This window comes from Teleopsis dalmanni, chromosome 2, assembly GCF_002237135.1.
Source record: "Teleopsis dalmanni isolate 2A chromosome 2, ASM223713v2, whole genome shotgun sequence".
Lineage (NCBI taxonomy): Eukaryota > Metazoa > Arthropoda > Insecta > Diptera > Diopsidae > Teleopsis > Teleopsis dalmanni.
In genome coordinates this window covers 176356996-176370731 of record NC_051847.1, presented here as the reverse complement: position 1 = coordinate 176370731, position 13736 = coordinate 176356996, and the positions used below count along the sequence as shown (strand labels likewise).

Sequence of the window (13736 nt, the reverse complement as noted above, 5' to 3'; positions counted from 1 at the left end):
AGTTCATACCTGTAAAACGTGAAATAACACGTCCGTGAAATCTGTAAAAACGCTCTGATCTGTGACTTGTAGCATCGCTCTGTTGAAATCACAAATCTTGCAAATGCATATAATTCCCATCGAAACATCGAGGATTGTCCATATAGAAATAAATCTAACCTTTTAAAAAAATTCCAGTTACGATAAATAATATTACCGAAACCCAAAATTACTCTACCACGACATTTTGCGTACAATGAAACTAAAATGGCGCGTGATGAGTGACTGGCGACACAGCGGTGTAGAATTCACATATCTTCGATATCTATATCTTCATTTTTAGATAAAAAAGTTAATCAGAATACAGCTTTTGTGATCACTATTGCCAGTTTATGTGATATCTTCATCATTTTCAAAATAGCAAGAAACTTCCACGTTCAATGTCACACCACTCAGTGACTTTTTGCATATGCAAAGGTTTTTTGAGAGTTACTTGTGGGTATTAGATACTTAGAAAAATAATTTTGATGAATTAATATTGTTTTTGGTTTTTCGCTGTAGGAATTATGGCTGTGTTTCTTCATTGTTGCTTCATCAACCATTAGAAAACACTAAACTTATCAGAATATTGTACTGACGTGTGTAAGGACTTGAGAGTTGAGAAAATGAAAAGGTATATCAAAAATAGAGTGGTGAAATTGTGCGATTCTGTGGAAACACTGAATATTCTGAATACGTGTTCTGTAAAACACGCGTATACTTTTTTAAACCAAATGCAATATATATTCTGTCAAGAAGATATGGTGGGCTTCAAAGTATACTTCTATAAAATCATCTGAATAACTTATCATCAGTATTCAACGGAATTTTTATTACAGTCGATCATCTAAATAGTTACAGACACTATTGACTGAACGTAGGTCTGTTCGATTCCTCGTGCTCTGTTTGAATTGCTTACCCACTGGTGTGATCATATCGTTCGATAACGTTCTCTTTACTGGAGCTCAAGGTGGAAGTTTAGATACCATATCTAGGGCTACATCCCTAAAGTGTCCCTGACTCATATGGGCTTTAAATCTTCTCTGCTGTAATGAAGTCAGTTTAACAAAACCCTACTGGTCACGTAAACTGATTCCTGTCATGCTGATATTGATTATAGTTGCCCTCAACTGGATAGAGCAGAGACGAACTCCATCAATGTCAATTGAGTCAGCATCAGATACATCAGTATCTGTACAAAAAGAAAAATGTTCATACTTTCAGTTAAACTCAGTGTATTTTATTGGGATATATAATGCTAGTTAATTGTATTTAAAAGATTAAAAGAAAATAAAACTAGTGCTAGCAAACGGCAACAAAAAACCAAACATTGAAAGGTGCTTTTCAACTGCACCAAAAGCATGAAATATGTGTTAAAAATACTTTCTTTGAAAACTTTTAATAAATTGTTATCGATGTTGAAAATAAATACTAAATAAATCTTGTTTTTATATTAATATATTTATTATGTTTTAAATATTTTGTGTGGAACTACTACAACTTTTAAGAATATATGTAAGAAGTAATATTCTAAGCGTTTTTATAAAGATTTTAATTACAATTTGAAACAATGCTTTTTGAGAGAAATTAAATAAAATAATGAAAATAACTCTTATTTCTGGTTTATTGTTATTTTATGGAAATAAAAAAACAAAGGCTATTTTATTTTTTATACAAAATAAAATATTAAGTCTAAAAGAGTTAATCTCTTGTTGATGTAAATTACGTAGAGGGCTTTAATTTTTATGCTTTTTACTTGTTCAGTTGGAAAAATATAATAATGTACATAGAAAAAATATATACATAAAAATCTAAAATATGAAAAATTTTAAATGAAAATTTATCAAATTTCCTACTAAAAACTGAAAAAGCATGTTTCAGATATTTTCGTTTTGTTGTTTTATGTTTTTCATTAGAATTACAATATTTCACTTTCATGTTTTTAAAAATAATCCTATTTAGAGAAAAATTCACAAAAAGCATAAACGAAATTTGTTTATTATTAAAAAAAAAACTTATTAAAATGTAAGTTTTTTGCAACAAAAATACATAATTTATTTTATTTATTTATTTTTTTTTCAGTTTTTGTTTTTAGTTTTTTGAATTTTTATTTTTAAATACAAAACATTGAAGCGTAAATCCTTTAGCACTAAATTCTATTATGGCAGCAATTTTACTCTGAATTGCACTTAATAACTGCCATTAAGCATAAAAGCTGTTTTCGCATGAATGACTTGCAAGTAGTTAAGCCAAATGCGAGTTTAAGCGTCTTAGGAGTAGCAATGAAGTGGACTTTTCGAAGAGGGAAAATGATGATAAAAATAAATAAAATTACGAAAAATGTCAGTGAAATGCACAAAATACACAACAACAACAACAGCAGCAACAAGAGCTACAATAACAACAAAACATATATGGCATAACAAAATGGTATTGCATAAAAATGCACAGGACACACATAAACTTCAGGACATATGCAGATGCAGTGACATTCTTGAAAGCACAGTGCACATCCATACACAGCGCATTGCCTTGCTAGACCTTAAGTCTCTGTGCATCCGTGTGTGAATGTGTGACTGAGTCACAGTTTACTAAGCCACTAATGTGTGCAATTGTGACAATCTCCTTTCCGGCTTAGCATTCTTAATCTTACGAGTTATATTTTATCCAAAAAACTAAACAAAAAGCAAAGAAAAAAAAATCATTCTTATCCAAAAAAAGTATATCAGTACGCATCATAATGTCGCCACTGTTGCTGTGGCTGCGTGGCTGCGGTTACTATTGTTGATGTTATTGCTCCTTTACCTCCTCGCTCAGCCACTGGATTGCATTAGCAGAGCTAAAGTTCGTCGTTGATAGCTGAAATGCCCAAATACAAGATGACGACATGTTCGTACAAAATGTTTCCAACTTGAGATTTCGTCTGTGGTTATAAAGTACAAGTTTTTGCATTGGGTTCTATTCTCCTTGGTGGGTTCGCATTTGTATGCTAAAAACTTTAAATGTTGCCAAATTCTTCTTAAGGAGTTCACAGGATTTTCTGTGGTTCTTGGTTTGTTTGTAGTTTTCATATTTGTTACTATTATAATTTTCATTTTTGCCTTAAATTCTTACTCAGCGTGTATTTTTATTTGTAAAAACATATGTTCCAAAAAATATCGAAATAAGTTGGAATAGAATTCGTTTTGGAAAAATATTTTCAAGAAATGCAAATTTCTTTTTAAAATATCCTCAGTGCAGTTTCTTGCAAGTAGACGAAGTTTATTTATCAAAGCAATTACATACTCGTATCTGTTGTATTTCGATTTGCATATTGTTATTATCAAGGACACTTTTTGCACAATTTCTACTTAAACTAACATATGTCAGAGGATAATAATGTTCTGTAATCTAAAACACATGTTAAAAATTCACAGTAAACTTTTGTTATTCTTAAATTTGTTCAATTGACTGATAAAGGATTCTGTATAAAGCACGCCCTCCAGAAAAGATGCAATGCATAGTGTATTCAAATAAATATATTATTAATAAAAAGGGTAAAATTATATATTACGAAGGCAGTGGATAATATTAGAACTTCCATTCTAGCCGTCTTATGCAGCGTATTTTTTAAGCACTTAATTGCTTTTCAACAAACAGCACTTAAAAGAAATTAGAAAGATCAACTTAAAGGCTACTAGAAGCGGTGCAATACAATCATGATAGATCTTTTGTACTAGCAAATGTTCTTAATCAAATAATAAAAAGTCAGCTCTTCGAATGACTAGCAAAATGTATCTGATATTCAAAGATTCGATAATAAAGCTGTCAGCCAATATATGTCAACCAAAATTATATATACTCACATTAGATACAAGTGTTTTTAGCAAAATCAACGACTTAAAAATATAACTATTCAATGACAGTATTATTTCCATGTCTCGGTGGAAAACAGGTTGAAATATTCCTGAGGTAAGGCATACTCGTATAAGATTCAGCAGGCATCATCTGAATGGTATAAATGGTAGTTAGTCAGTTTAACTTGTGTCATCCGACTAGCGGTGGAAGTCTGGTACAACGGCAGTCAGAGCCCAATGCTTCGGTTATCATTCAATTGATCAATTAAGGTCAGCTTGTTGAGGGGAGTATTGTGGTGACTGTGATTAAACGCTACGGTTACGGAAGTAAAAATACTACATTCAACCGGGTACTATGATCCAAAGAACAGTAGAGATGTTAAATCTAAACTGCACCCTAATGTATTCTTTGGAATTCTTTGGCACTCGAATAAGGGTGTTTACCGTTAAAGTATAAATTCAAATATTAAAGTATTTGAATATTGACTTACGCAGAGAAGGGAATAATATTCCAATCTGAATGGCAACACTTGGACTTTAGTATTAATCCGGCTCATAATAGGATAGGACCATGTAAAAGACAAGGGAAAAATTTTGGAGTTTCAAATTGTAGTTTCTAAGATTTTCCATGATGGTAAATCAACTAAAGACTTTCCTAGAAGGCACTTATTTAAAGGTACTACAGGGTTATATACTTTGTGGCTTCATAAATCATAACTAAAATAATAACAACTGGTCACCCTTTAAACTAAACAAATATATCGTCACCCTAGGCATGAATGACAACAGATGTCAAAACTGAAAAAATGAAGAGTAAAATTATTGGTGGAGAAGCGAAGTTGGTGTGGTGGCGTTAGAGCGGAATCAACCGTTTCTTTATAAACTTTGTAATAGTCTACTTTGTAAATAAATGAGTTATTAATTAATATGTATATATTAAACATATAAAATGTGTGTATTTAAATATGTGATTAAAATTTTGGTTAAATTTTTTTTCAAAATGTTATTTGAATCTGTGGTCTTTACCATTAGGAATGAAGTACAATATGATTTATATGGGTATTTCGAAGCATCTGGATTCTTGCATGATAATTTTCGATAACTTAGTAAATAGAGTTTGAAAATTATCCAATTCCTTAGGTAACCCGCTAAAGAGAAATCCATTGGTAGCATATGATATGATTTTAAGGATCATATCTTATCACCAACACGTCATCTAAACATATGATTGACGCATTTGACAAGTCCTGCAATAACGCTAAAAGAGGAAGTGTTTCTGGATCACCTGGGCATCATAATACTGGAGATACTGAGCGATAGTTTTGTTAAAAGTTTTGTCACTTGAACAGTGTTGCCCCTTTATTAACTTTACTATTGAAATAGTGTTTGCTTAAGAATTATTCACATAAATAAAAGTAAATATTTTTTATCTTATTTAATTTAATTGAAGCCTTCGGAATTTTTTGAATTTTTTAATGTTTTTTCCAAAGTGTAAATATTTAAAATATTATTGAACTTGGAGGATTCTACAGTAACCAGGAGAAGCGCTGGTGCACAGAGTTGGTTGGTTCACCTCAATGCACAATAATATGAACGAAATAATTTCCAACCTCTGCCACACCATTTACCATTTTTTCAACTGAAAAAAATTGCATTTCCATTATTTTTTTATTATATTTTCCATTTTATATTTCACTTTTGTGTGCGAAAGTTTTTATTTACAATTTTACAACAACCGCAAATTTCATAAAAAGTACTCAGAGTTGATTTAAAAATAAAATTGGTTGAAAATCCCCAAAATCGTTCTTATACCTAAAAACGGAATGGAACCACAAATGCGAAGTTGCCACAAATCAAGCGGGAAGAGTAAATAAAAAGTTTTGACAATATTGGCGAATATTTATTCAGGTGAATAGTGTGTGTTCGGGCGAGGACCCGGAGAGGTGTGTGGATTCGGTATGTGTGATGTTTTTCTACGGCGTTATGCAAATTAATTGCTGTAAAAATGCAGTGACAGTCACAATAATAAAGTAAAATGTTGCATTTAATAAACTTAAAATATTGGCAATAAAATTGGACAGAACAATTGATTTGCACTTAAATTACAAATAACAATGCCAAATTTTTAATATTTTTTATTTAATTTTTTTTATTAAGTAATTTGACGCTTAAATTGTTGAAATGAAGTTACTCAATTTATTAGATGAATGATTTATAGAAAATAATATTTTGAAACATAGGTGTGATCACACAAACTAAGCTATATTCTCCACATATAAAAAATTGTGTATATATTTTTTATTCGAAAATTGATGATTGTCAAAATTCGATTGCAAAAATTAATTTAATATAGAAGAAAAAGTAGAGATACTTTTTTTTAAATTTTGTAATATTTCCGCTAATTTGTTTAAACTTTCGAATATGACAAAAAATATTGCTTTATCTAAAACTTAAAATAATAAATAGCTTTTGCTTTAATTAGTTAATTTTTTTCGTTAGAAGATTAAAGTGCTTTGATTTCAGTAAAAAAAAACTTGCAACGTTATCTGGTTAATTTAACTACTTTTAAAATTATTTTTTTAGTTTTTATATAATATGTTTATGTAACATATGCTTACTATTTTGACAAACTTAGTAGATCTAATTTGGAGAAGTTTAAAAATGAAATACTATTCAGCAAAAAATAAAATAATTGATTTCGTAAATGTTGTGGTGTCAGAACATCCAAATGATATATCTTAATAAAATAACAATACAATTACCATAAAATAATATAAAAATAGTTTTTGTTGTTGTAGTTCAATACTTTCCGAAGCCTCTCTATTAAACGCCACAATTTCTATTAAAGTAAAAGTAAATTTAATTATAATAGGGCTTAATTGTGGTGGAGAACGTATAATAACCATTAAATTGCCTATTTAGACTACATTAAATAGTATTCAAATAGATATGTTGGTTTCAATCATAAGTGCCAGAAGTCTGCAGCATTGCGTAATACCTTGATTTCAATTATTTAGCATTTTGTTAAAAGTTTTTATTTCTAAACTAAAATATAAATTCTTTATCATTAATGTAAATATTTATTTTTACTACTTTTTATTATTTAAAATTTTTTGAAATCATTAAAAATAATTGATTTGTTTAATAATTTTTGTGGTTCCTTTTTAAGACCTTGTTTATTAAATTAAAGACATACCTTAGACAGGAACCATCGGTTTTCTTTTCGGTTGTTAAACTTTAGTTAGTGTGAACCTACCTAAACACGATTTTTACTGATAGTTGGAATAAGTTTTATTTCATTTTCTTTTAATAAAAATAATTTATAAAAACGTCAAAGTAAATGTATTTTAACTTTTTACAATAAAGCAAGATTTTAAGTTCTACGAAAAAAAGTTCACGAATTCTGGTCAACAAAACATTTTGATGCAAAAGTATTTCCGCGTACTTAAGTTTAAGAGTATTTTTAGAAAACTCTTAACAAACTTCTATTTTTAAGATAAATAAATTAGAGAAAAGGATTTTTAAAAATAAATAAAATATTTATAAATTTTGGAAGTTTTTGAACTTTTGTTATATTATTTAACAAAGCAAAGATGAAGTAAGAGGAAAATATTAAATTCAATAAATGAGAACTTCTGTAAGAGATTATAGATAAAAATACATAAAAAGAATTTTTTATAAATTCTTTAAATCAATTTAATGCAATTTAAAGAAAAATACAATTTTCTACTATTTTCTTTACAAAAATAAAATACTTAAGCAGATTTTTTCAACGCTTTTCCCAGTTAATAGAAAACATGTCGCTTGCTTTCTGTATTTTAAATTGAATTTGGAAGCACAAAAGTAACTGATTTTCGTATGAAATTGGCGTAAGGCAAACTTTATTTAAGGAAATTTCATTAAAAACTATTTGCAACAGATTAGATTTAAAGTAAATTTGAATGAATTTAATTCTGAAACATTTTAACCGCAACCGACAGAGCTGATGTGCGTCGCAGAAAAAGCGCAGATTTTTTGCTCAAAGAAAAATTGTTGCACGGTCCGCAATGTGAACGAACCGCAACGAAATTTAAGCGCCAAAACCAACAAAACCACAAACCTACTGAGGGACTTAAACAAATCTACGAAAAATTGCATACCGACAGTGCCATACATAGTTGTAGCTATTATATGCATCCCAGCGAAGAGTGGGTTTCATACCTTTTGAAATGACGCAGAGAAATTGCATTGAAATTGTTAAAAGTTGTGATTAAAAAGAAAAATAATAAGAAGTCTATGGGGACTTGTTAGCAAGTTAGTGAGAATACTCCATAAAGAAATAATAATTCACTTTTTTCTTGCAATTTTGACTAAAAATCCGAATTTACTATTCTCTAGTTAAATTAGCACAAAAATTTAACTAAGCATGGTGAGGGTTTGTAAATAATTTCCCGATGGGTCTTCAGTTTTTTCAATTTAACCAGAAAAATGTTCCCAGCTGGAGTCACACTTATGTGCAATTATAAGCGAGCACGAAATTTGGCTCATTATTGAAGCTCTAATGACAACAGCAGCTCCACTACTCTTTTATTTGCTTGGGTGTATAATTTATAGAAGGGTTTTGGCTCCACAAAATAATTAAAACAAAAATTTTGTTAGCTATTTTTAATAGCTCTGAGTTAAATTTAATGCTGAGTTAATATTATTTAATTTATTTATATAGCTGTGGTTTATGCGTTACTGCTAAAGAAAGTCACAGTGTTAGAGTAATTGTTGTTTGATATTTGTATGAAATATATCATTATCATTAACATGTTATCTTAAATGATGATTTAAGATAACTGAAACTTCCAAAATTTCATTTGTTAAAAATATTACTAGATATCTAAGATAGTTGTAGTTATCAATGAAATAATAAAAAAAAAAAGACAAAAATTGATTGCAATTGAAACTGGCATAATAATAATTAAGTGAATATTGGAACTATAACATATATATTAACACACGTGTCCCTGGCTTAAATTTGACAGGGCTTTGATATTGATGCTTGTAGGCCAATAATTATATGTGGACAATTAAATAATTGGAAGCTTTTAAAGACCACTATTATAAAGAGCGTATAAACAGCAGCCTGATGAAGAATAATTGACAGTATCCGAATATCTTAGTCACATCATGAATTAATTTCTTCATTATGTTTCTAAGGACCCCAATGATGAATATAGAGCAGTATTTAGAAAAACTGAATGTTTAACTGAAGAATATGATTAAATGTTATTAAAAAGAAATAATGTTTCAAATAAAAGTTTTTTTCACTGTGTTTCAAAAGATCACGGATGTTGAACTAAGAATTAATTAGGAAATATTGTTTCGAATTAAAATTTTTTCACTAAGTTTTAAAAGACCAGCAATGATGAATTAAGAATTAGTTTCATAAAAATCAATAATATTTAGAGTTTAAAAACTTAACTATATGCTTGAGGACCATCAATATGTGGTGGCTTTATGGTCAGCTTAAGAATTAAAAATATATAATATATAGATTTAAAAATTTCTTCAATATAACCAATGATTCATATTTGACAGTATCTGAAAATCCTTCATGTTCAGCTCAAAAGTTCTTTTAGTTAAAATAAAGTTAATCTTTGAAAAATGTATTCGATAAAAATTGGAAATTTGGTTTTGAATTAAATCAAATTTAAGTCTCTCAATTATTTTGAAAGACGACCGATGATTGATATTTAGCAATATCCAATTAAGTTTTTAAATTTGATTAAAAATTAAATATTAGTTAAAAATATATGATGAATAAATATTAATAAATTAAATAAATAATAATAAATTTTAAAAAAAATTAATAGAGATGTTTCGAAAAGTAGTGAACTGCAACAACAAAATTTATTTTTATATTATTTTAATTAATTAAATTTTTAGCTGATCCTACAGTTGTTTCGAGTATTGCCTAATACCCATCATCAGTGCTCTTAGAAATATTTCTTATATTTAATTATTTGTAAATACATTTTTGGGGCTGCAAGTACCAGAAATCAAACTCGTGCCCTGCCAAATTTGAAGCTCAGAGTCAATGTTCATTAGTCAACTGACACAAAGCCTTACTTGACTGTTATGTTCGCAAATTATACTGGAATTTTGTTGATTTGCTCTGAAAATTGCATTAACAAATTCACTTGCTGTGTTATATTAGAACGAAATCATAAACCAGCTGTAGAATAATTAATTTTATAATTTATATTTATGTTTTTTAATTGTTGAATTTTAATACTATTCTTTTGTAGACACATCATTTAATATTTAAAAGAAATTATATTGTATAATAAATTAATATTTTTCTAAAAAGTATCCCTTTTTTTATTTAAAATTGATTTTTGTCGTAGAGGGTAAAAATTTTCTTAAATTATACAATAAAATAATTCTATCTATTCACATATATATATTTTTTGAATTTCTTAGTGTCTTCTGTTATAATAACCATTTTGAACGGTGGCTCCACATTTCCATTATTCACATATATATAAAACTCTACGAATGTATATATATTTCCTTTATAAAAATATTCAATTATCAAAAGATATAGAAAATATTTTTTGTGTCCTCCCTTCGTTATGAAGTTTTCTGTTACAAATCTTTTTTATGCATATTTTTCTTTTTTATCTATTGCAGGTCAGTAATGTTGAAACTCAATACATTCGAACAGTTGACAATTTGATTGCTTCACGTATCAGCATGAAATTACAGCTGCAGGCCTTTCATTTCTCCAGCGCGAATCCGACTATGATGCACGGACACAATGGCTACGGAGGTCAGATGCTAAACTCAGTGCACGGACCTAATGGCATCGGCGGTGTTGGTGGCTTAGTGCTACGTTGTACAGCGCAAATCGGCGAATTGTATCAGGAATACAAGGAAATTGAATTGGGCACACCACAAAAGGATCCAATACCGGCAAGAGGTGAGTGGTTAGTGTAGAAAAAGCGCTCTAAGTGAAATCTTCTTACTTCAAATAAAATTGCTATTTGCTCTTTTAATTCTGATATTTTTCATTTTTTGCTACTTTCTTCTGTTTTTTCCTTTAATCAACAGTTACGCTTTCATCTGGCAGCAGCATGAAAAATTTCTTCAGTTCATATTTCTTATCGAATGCCCGCAGTATTGAGCCAACCGCTTACTTACTTTTGCTGGCCGCCAGTGTCGTTGGTGCATCAAGAGCAGCTGTTGCCGCCGCTGCAGAAATATTAATTGAAATTTTCAACGCTTTTAATCAACTTTTAATGTACAAAGTTCTGAAACAAATGCATTCCCTGTACGCGCTCGCCCAGCAGCGTCTCTTCTCTCAAAGATAACTATCCAAATTTGCAAAACTAGGTTAATTATATTTTTATATTAATTATTAAGCCACAAAATAATAATTACAATTATGAGATAATTTTATTATTATTTTAATGTGAAAGAAAAATAATTCAATAAAATTTAAAAAATTGAAAAAAAAAAAATTATTTCTAAAAGAAATGGAAAATAATTTATAAAAATAATATTATATTATATGTGTAATTAGTCTTAGTATGCAGAATTTCAACGCAAGTATGTATACTTAAACAAAATTTATATTAATTAAATCAAAAAGTGAATTAAGTGGTCATGTGTAAATTAATTATAAACAATGTGTACAACTTTAAGTAAATAAAATAAAATCAAATGTTAATTTTAAAACAAATTTCAAAGAATTTTTTATTTCATTACATTATCATCATTATTATCATTATCATCATCATCATCATTGGCTATTTAGTTTTATTCCAATTTTTGTCTCCTGTAATTTAAGTGCACATTTATCACGAACTCAAGCGCATGTTTTCTGGTTCATTTCTGGTTCTCATTTCGGAATGTCAAATAGCACGGCACTTGGTAGTCAAAATTTACTGGTGGCCCCGGAAAGTAGACTTAAACGTTAATGGATTCTCTTACATCCTCTTTTTAAATAGTATACTATAGGAATGGTGAACGGCAACTAATCTTTGAAATTAAGGAGAATATCCCAGATGTAGACTCGGGATATTTTGGGAATAAACTATTTTGAGAATGGTAAACGAGACTGTCCGCACATGGATTGTTTTGCGAATGTTGAAAGGCACTTAGTCGTCAAATTTGATTGGTGGCTCCGGGACATATACTTAGAGGCTCATGGATTCTTTAACATCCTATTCCTAAATAAATAAAATTTTTAGCAACTCCATCTAATCTTTTAGTCTTTGGTAACTGTTACATCTTTCTTCAAATTGTTTCAATATGATTTCGTTTATGATTTTACAGATTACGACTGGATAATCAATAAAATATGTAAACCTCTGTTCCTCAGTTACCTCTGTTCTTTATTATTCATATTTGTGGATAAAAATTTAAATATTCCACTGAAAAATATTGTCTTTATTATCTAATTGTATTTATATTGTTTTTATTATAAATTAATATCAATATAGAGTTAATTGCCATTTTTTTAGTCAATAAAAATTTATTATTATAACAGTGGTGTACAGTATTTTGAGTAATGAGATGGGTAATCAAGTCACACTATAACAAACTACATTGACAACAACAAAATCCATTTCAAGTAAGTGTACATAAGCTACGTTTTAACAAATAATATTCTGGATCCTCTTTGCCGGCGCGGATTACTGAATGAAGTGCTTGGCTAAGCAAAAATAGAAGCAATTACATACCTAAAGTAAAAGAACTGCAACAGTAGTTAATGTACATCTAATATAAATAATGAGTTGTTTTGTTACAATTCTTTTCAGTCCTTAAAATCTGGAAAAAATCAAAGTAAGAAAGAATCGTTGGATTACGTAAAACAAAACGAAAAAAATTAAAATTACATTTAACAAAAAAATGTAATTCTCATCACAAATATATGAAAAGTCCATAGTACATTGAATCAATGACTTCGTATTAAAAACTAACTTTACAATTCTCATCTATTTTGATATTTACACCTGTTAAGTAGAACGCAAAAAATGGTAGGGTTGGTACAATTTAATATTCCAATCCTTGATATTAGTTTTTTATAAGTGACGTTTCCTTTGTTTAGCTTATCGTATTTAATTCTAAAAGTTGTTTAAATATTAATTAAAATGTTAATTCAAAGTCTAGTTAATGTTATGTAATGGTTCTTCTTCAAAAGAATATATAATATGAAATAAAAAAGAATCCTTCGTCAAACTTCAGATTATTTATAATAAATTTATTTAATGTAAAATCCATGGGAAATCGTACCCTTGAAACATTGAAACCATTTTAACATTTTTAGCTTTTTCTTAACTTCTTAGTTTTTAGGCAATCTATGCAGAGTCTAATGCTGACCCACCTCTAAACCTAAACCGGCATAAAACCATATAATATGTAAAGATATTAAACGTAAAGAGTTGTATTTAATAATAATAAATATTTAATCTAAAACTATTTATTAAGACATTTATTAAAATCATAAATCAATAGATAATTATAAGCTATGGCAACTAACGGTTTTACGCCATATTCTGGTCTTTATAATGTGTTATAAGTGGTACGCTCTGGGAACGTCGCCTGACCATCGCCGCGCGATAAAAAATACGACTAACACGGAGAGCAAAAAACGAACTCACAGAAACCCCAAAAAAAAAAAAAAAAAAAAAAAAAGTGAATACAACAAAGGAAAAAAGAAAAAAAACAAACACACCCCTCCGCGTTCCAGCGGCCACGCGTGCGCCCACGCGGGTGCCGGCGGCCAAGACCTCTTACACGGCCCTGATACCCCCACGTAAGAGTCTTTTTGACGCTATTTTAGACGATGATACAGATCATATGTTTACTTGAAGCAGCAGTTCCGACTCTATGGTACTCTTAGTACCA

The 13736-nt window shown here is 29.1% G+C and overlaps 1 protein-coding gene across 1 annotated transcript; it reads left to right on the top strand.

The window, feature by feature from the left end:
• Positions 1-10519: 10519 nt before the first annotated feature.
• LOC119681370 lies at positions 10520-11259 on the top strand. The gene is made up of 2 exons (XM_038094541.1): positions 10520-10803; positions 10935-11259. The coding sequence occupies exons 1-2, from the start codon at positions 10578-10580 to the stop codon at positions 11192-11194; spliced, it is 486 nt and encodes a 161-aa protein (XP_037950469.1). The 5' UTR covers positions 10520-10577; the 3' UTR covers positions 11195-11259.
• Positions 11260-13736: the final 2477 nt, after the last annotated feature.

Bases quoted from the DNA above. Each gene is read 5' to 3' on its own strand.
- LOC119681370 (XM_038094541.1), top strand. From the start codon at position 10,578: ATGAAATTACAGCTGCAGGCCTTTCATTTCTCCAGCGCGAATCCGACT. The intron at 10,804-10,934 runs GTGAGTGGTTAG...TTTAATCAACAG, and splicing joins GGATCCAATACCGGCAAGAG to TTACGCTTTCATCTGGCAGC.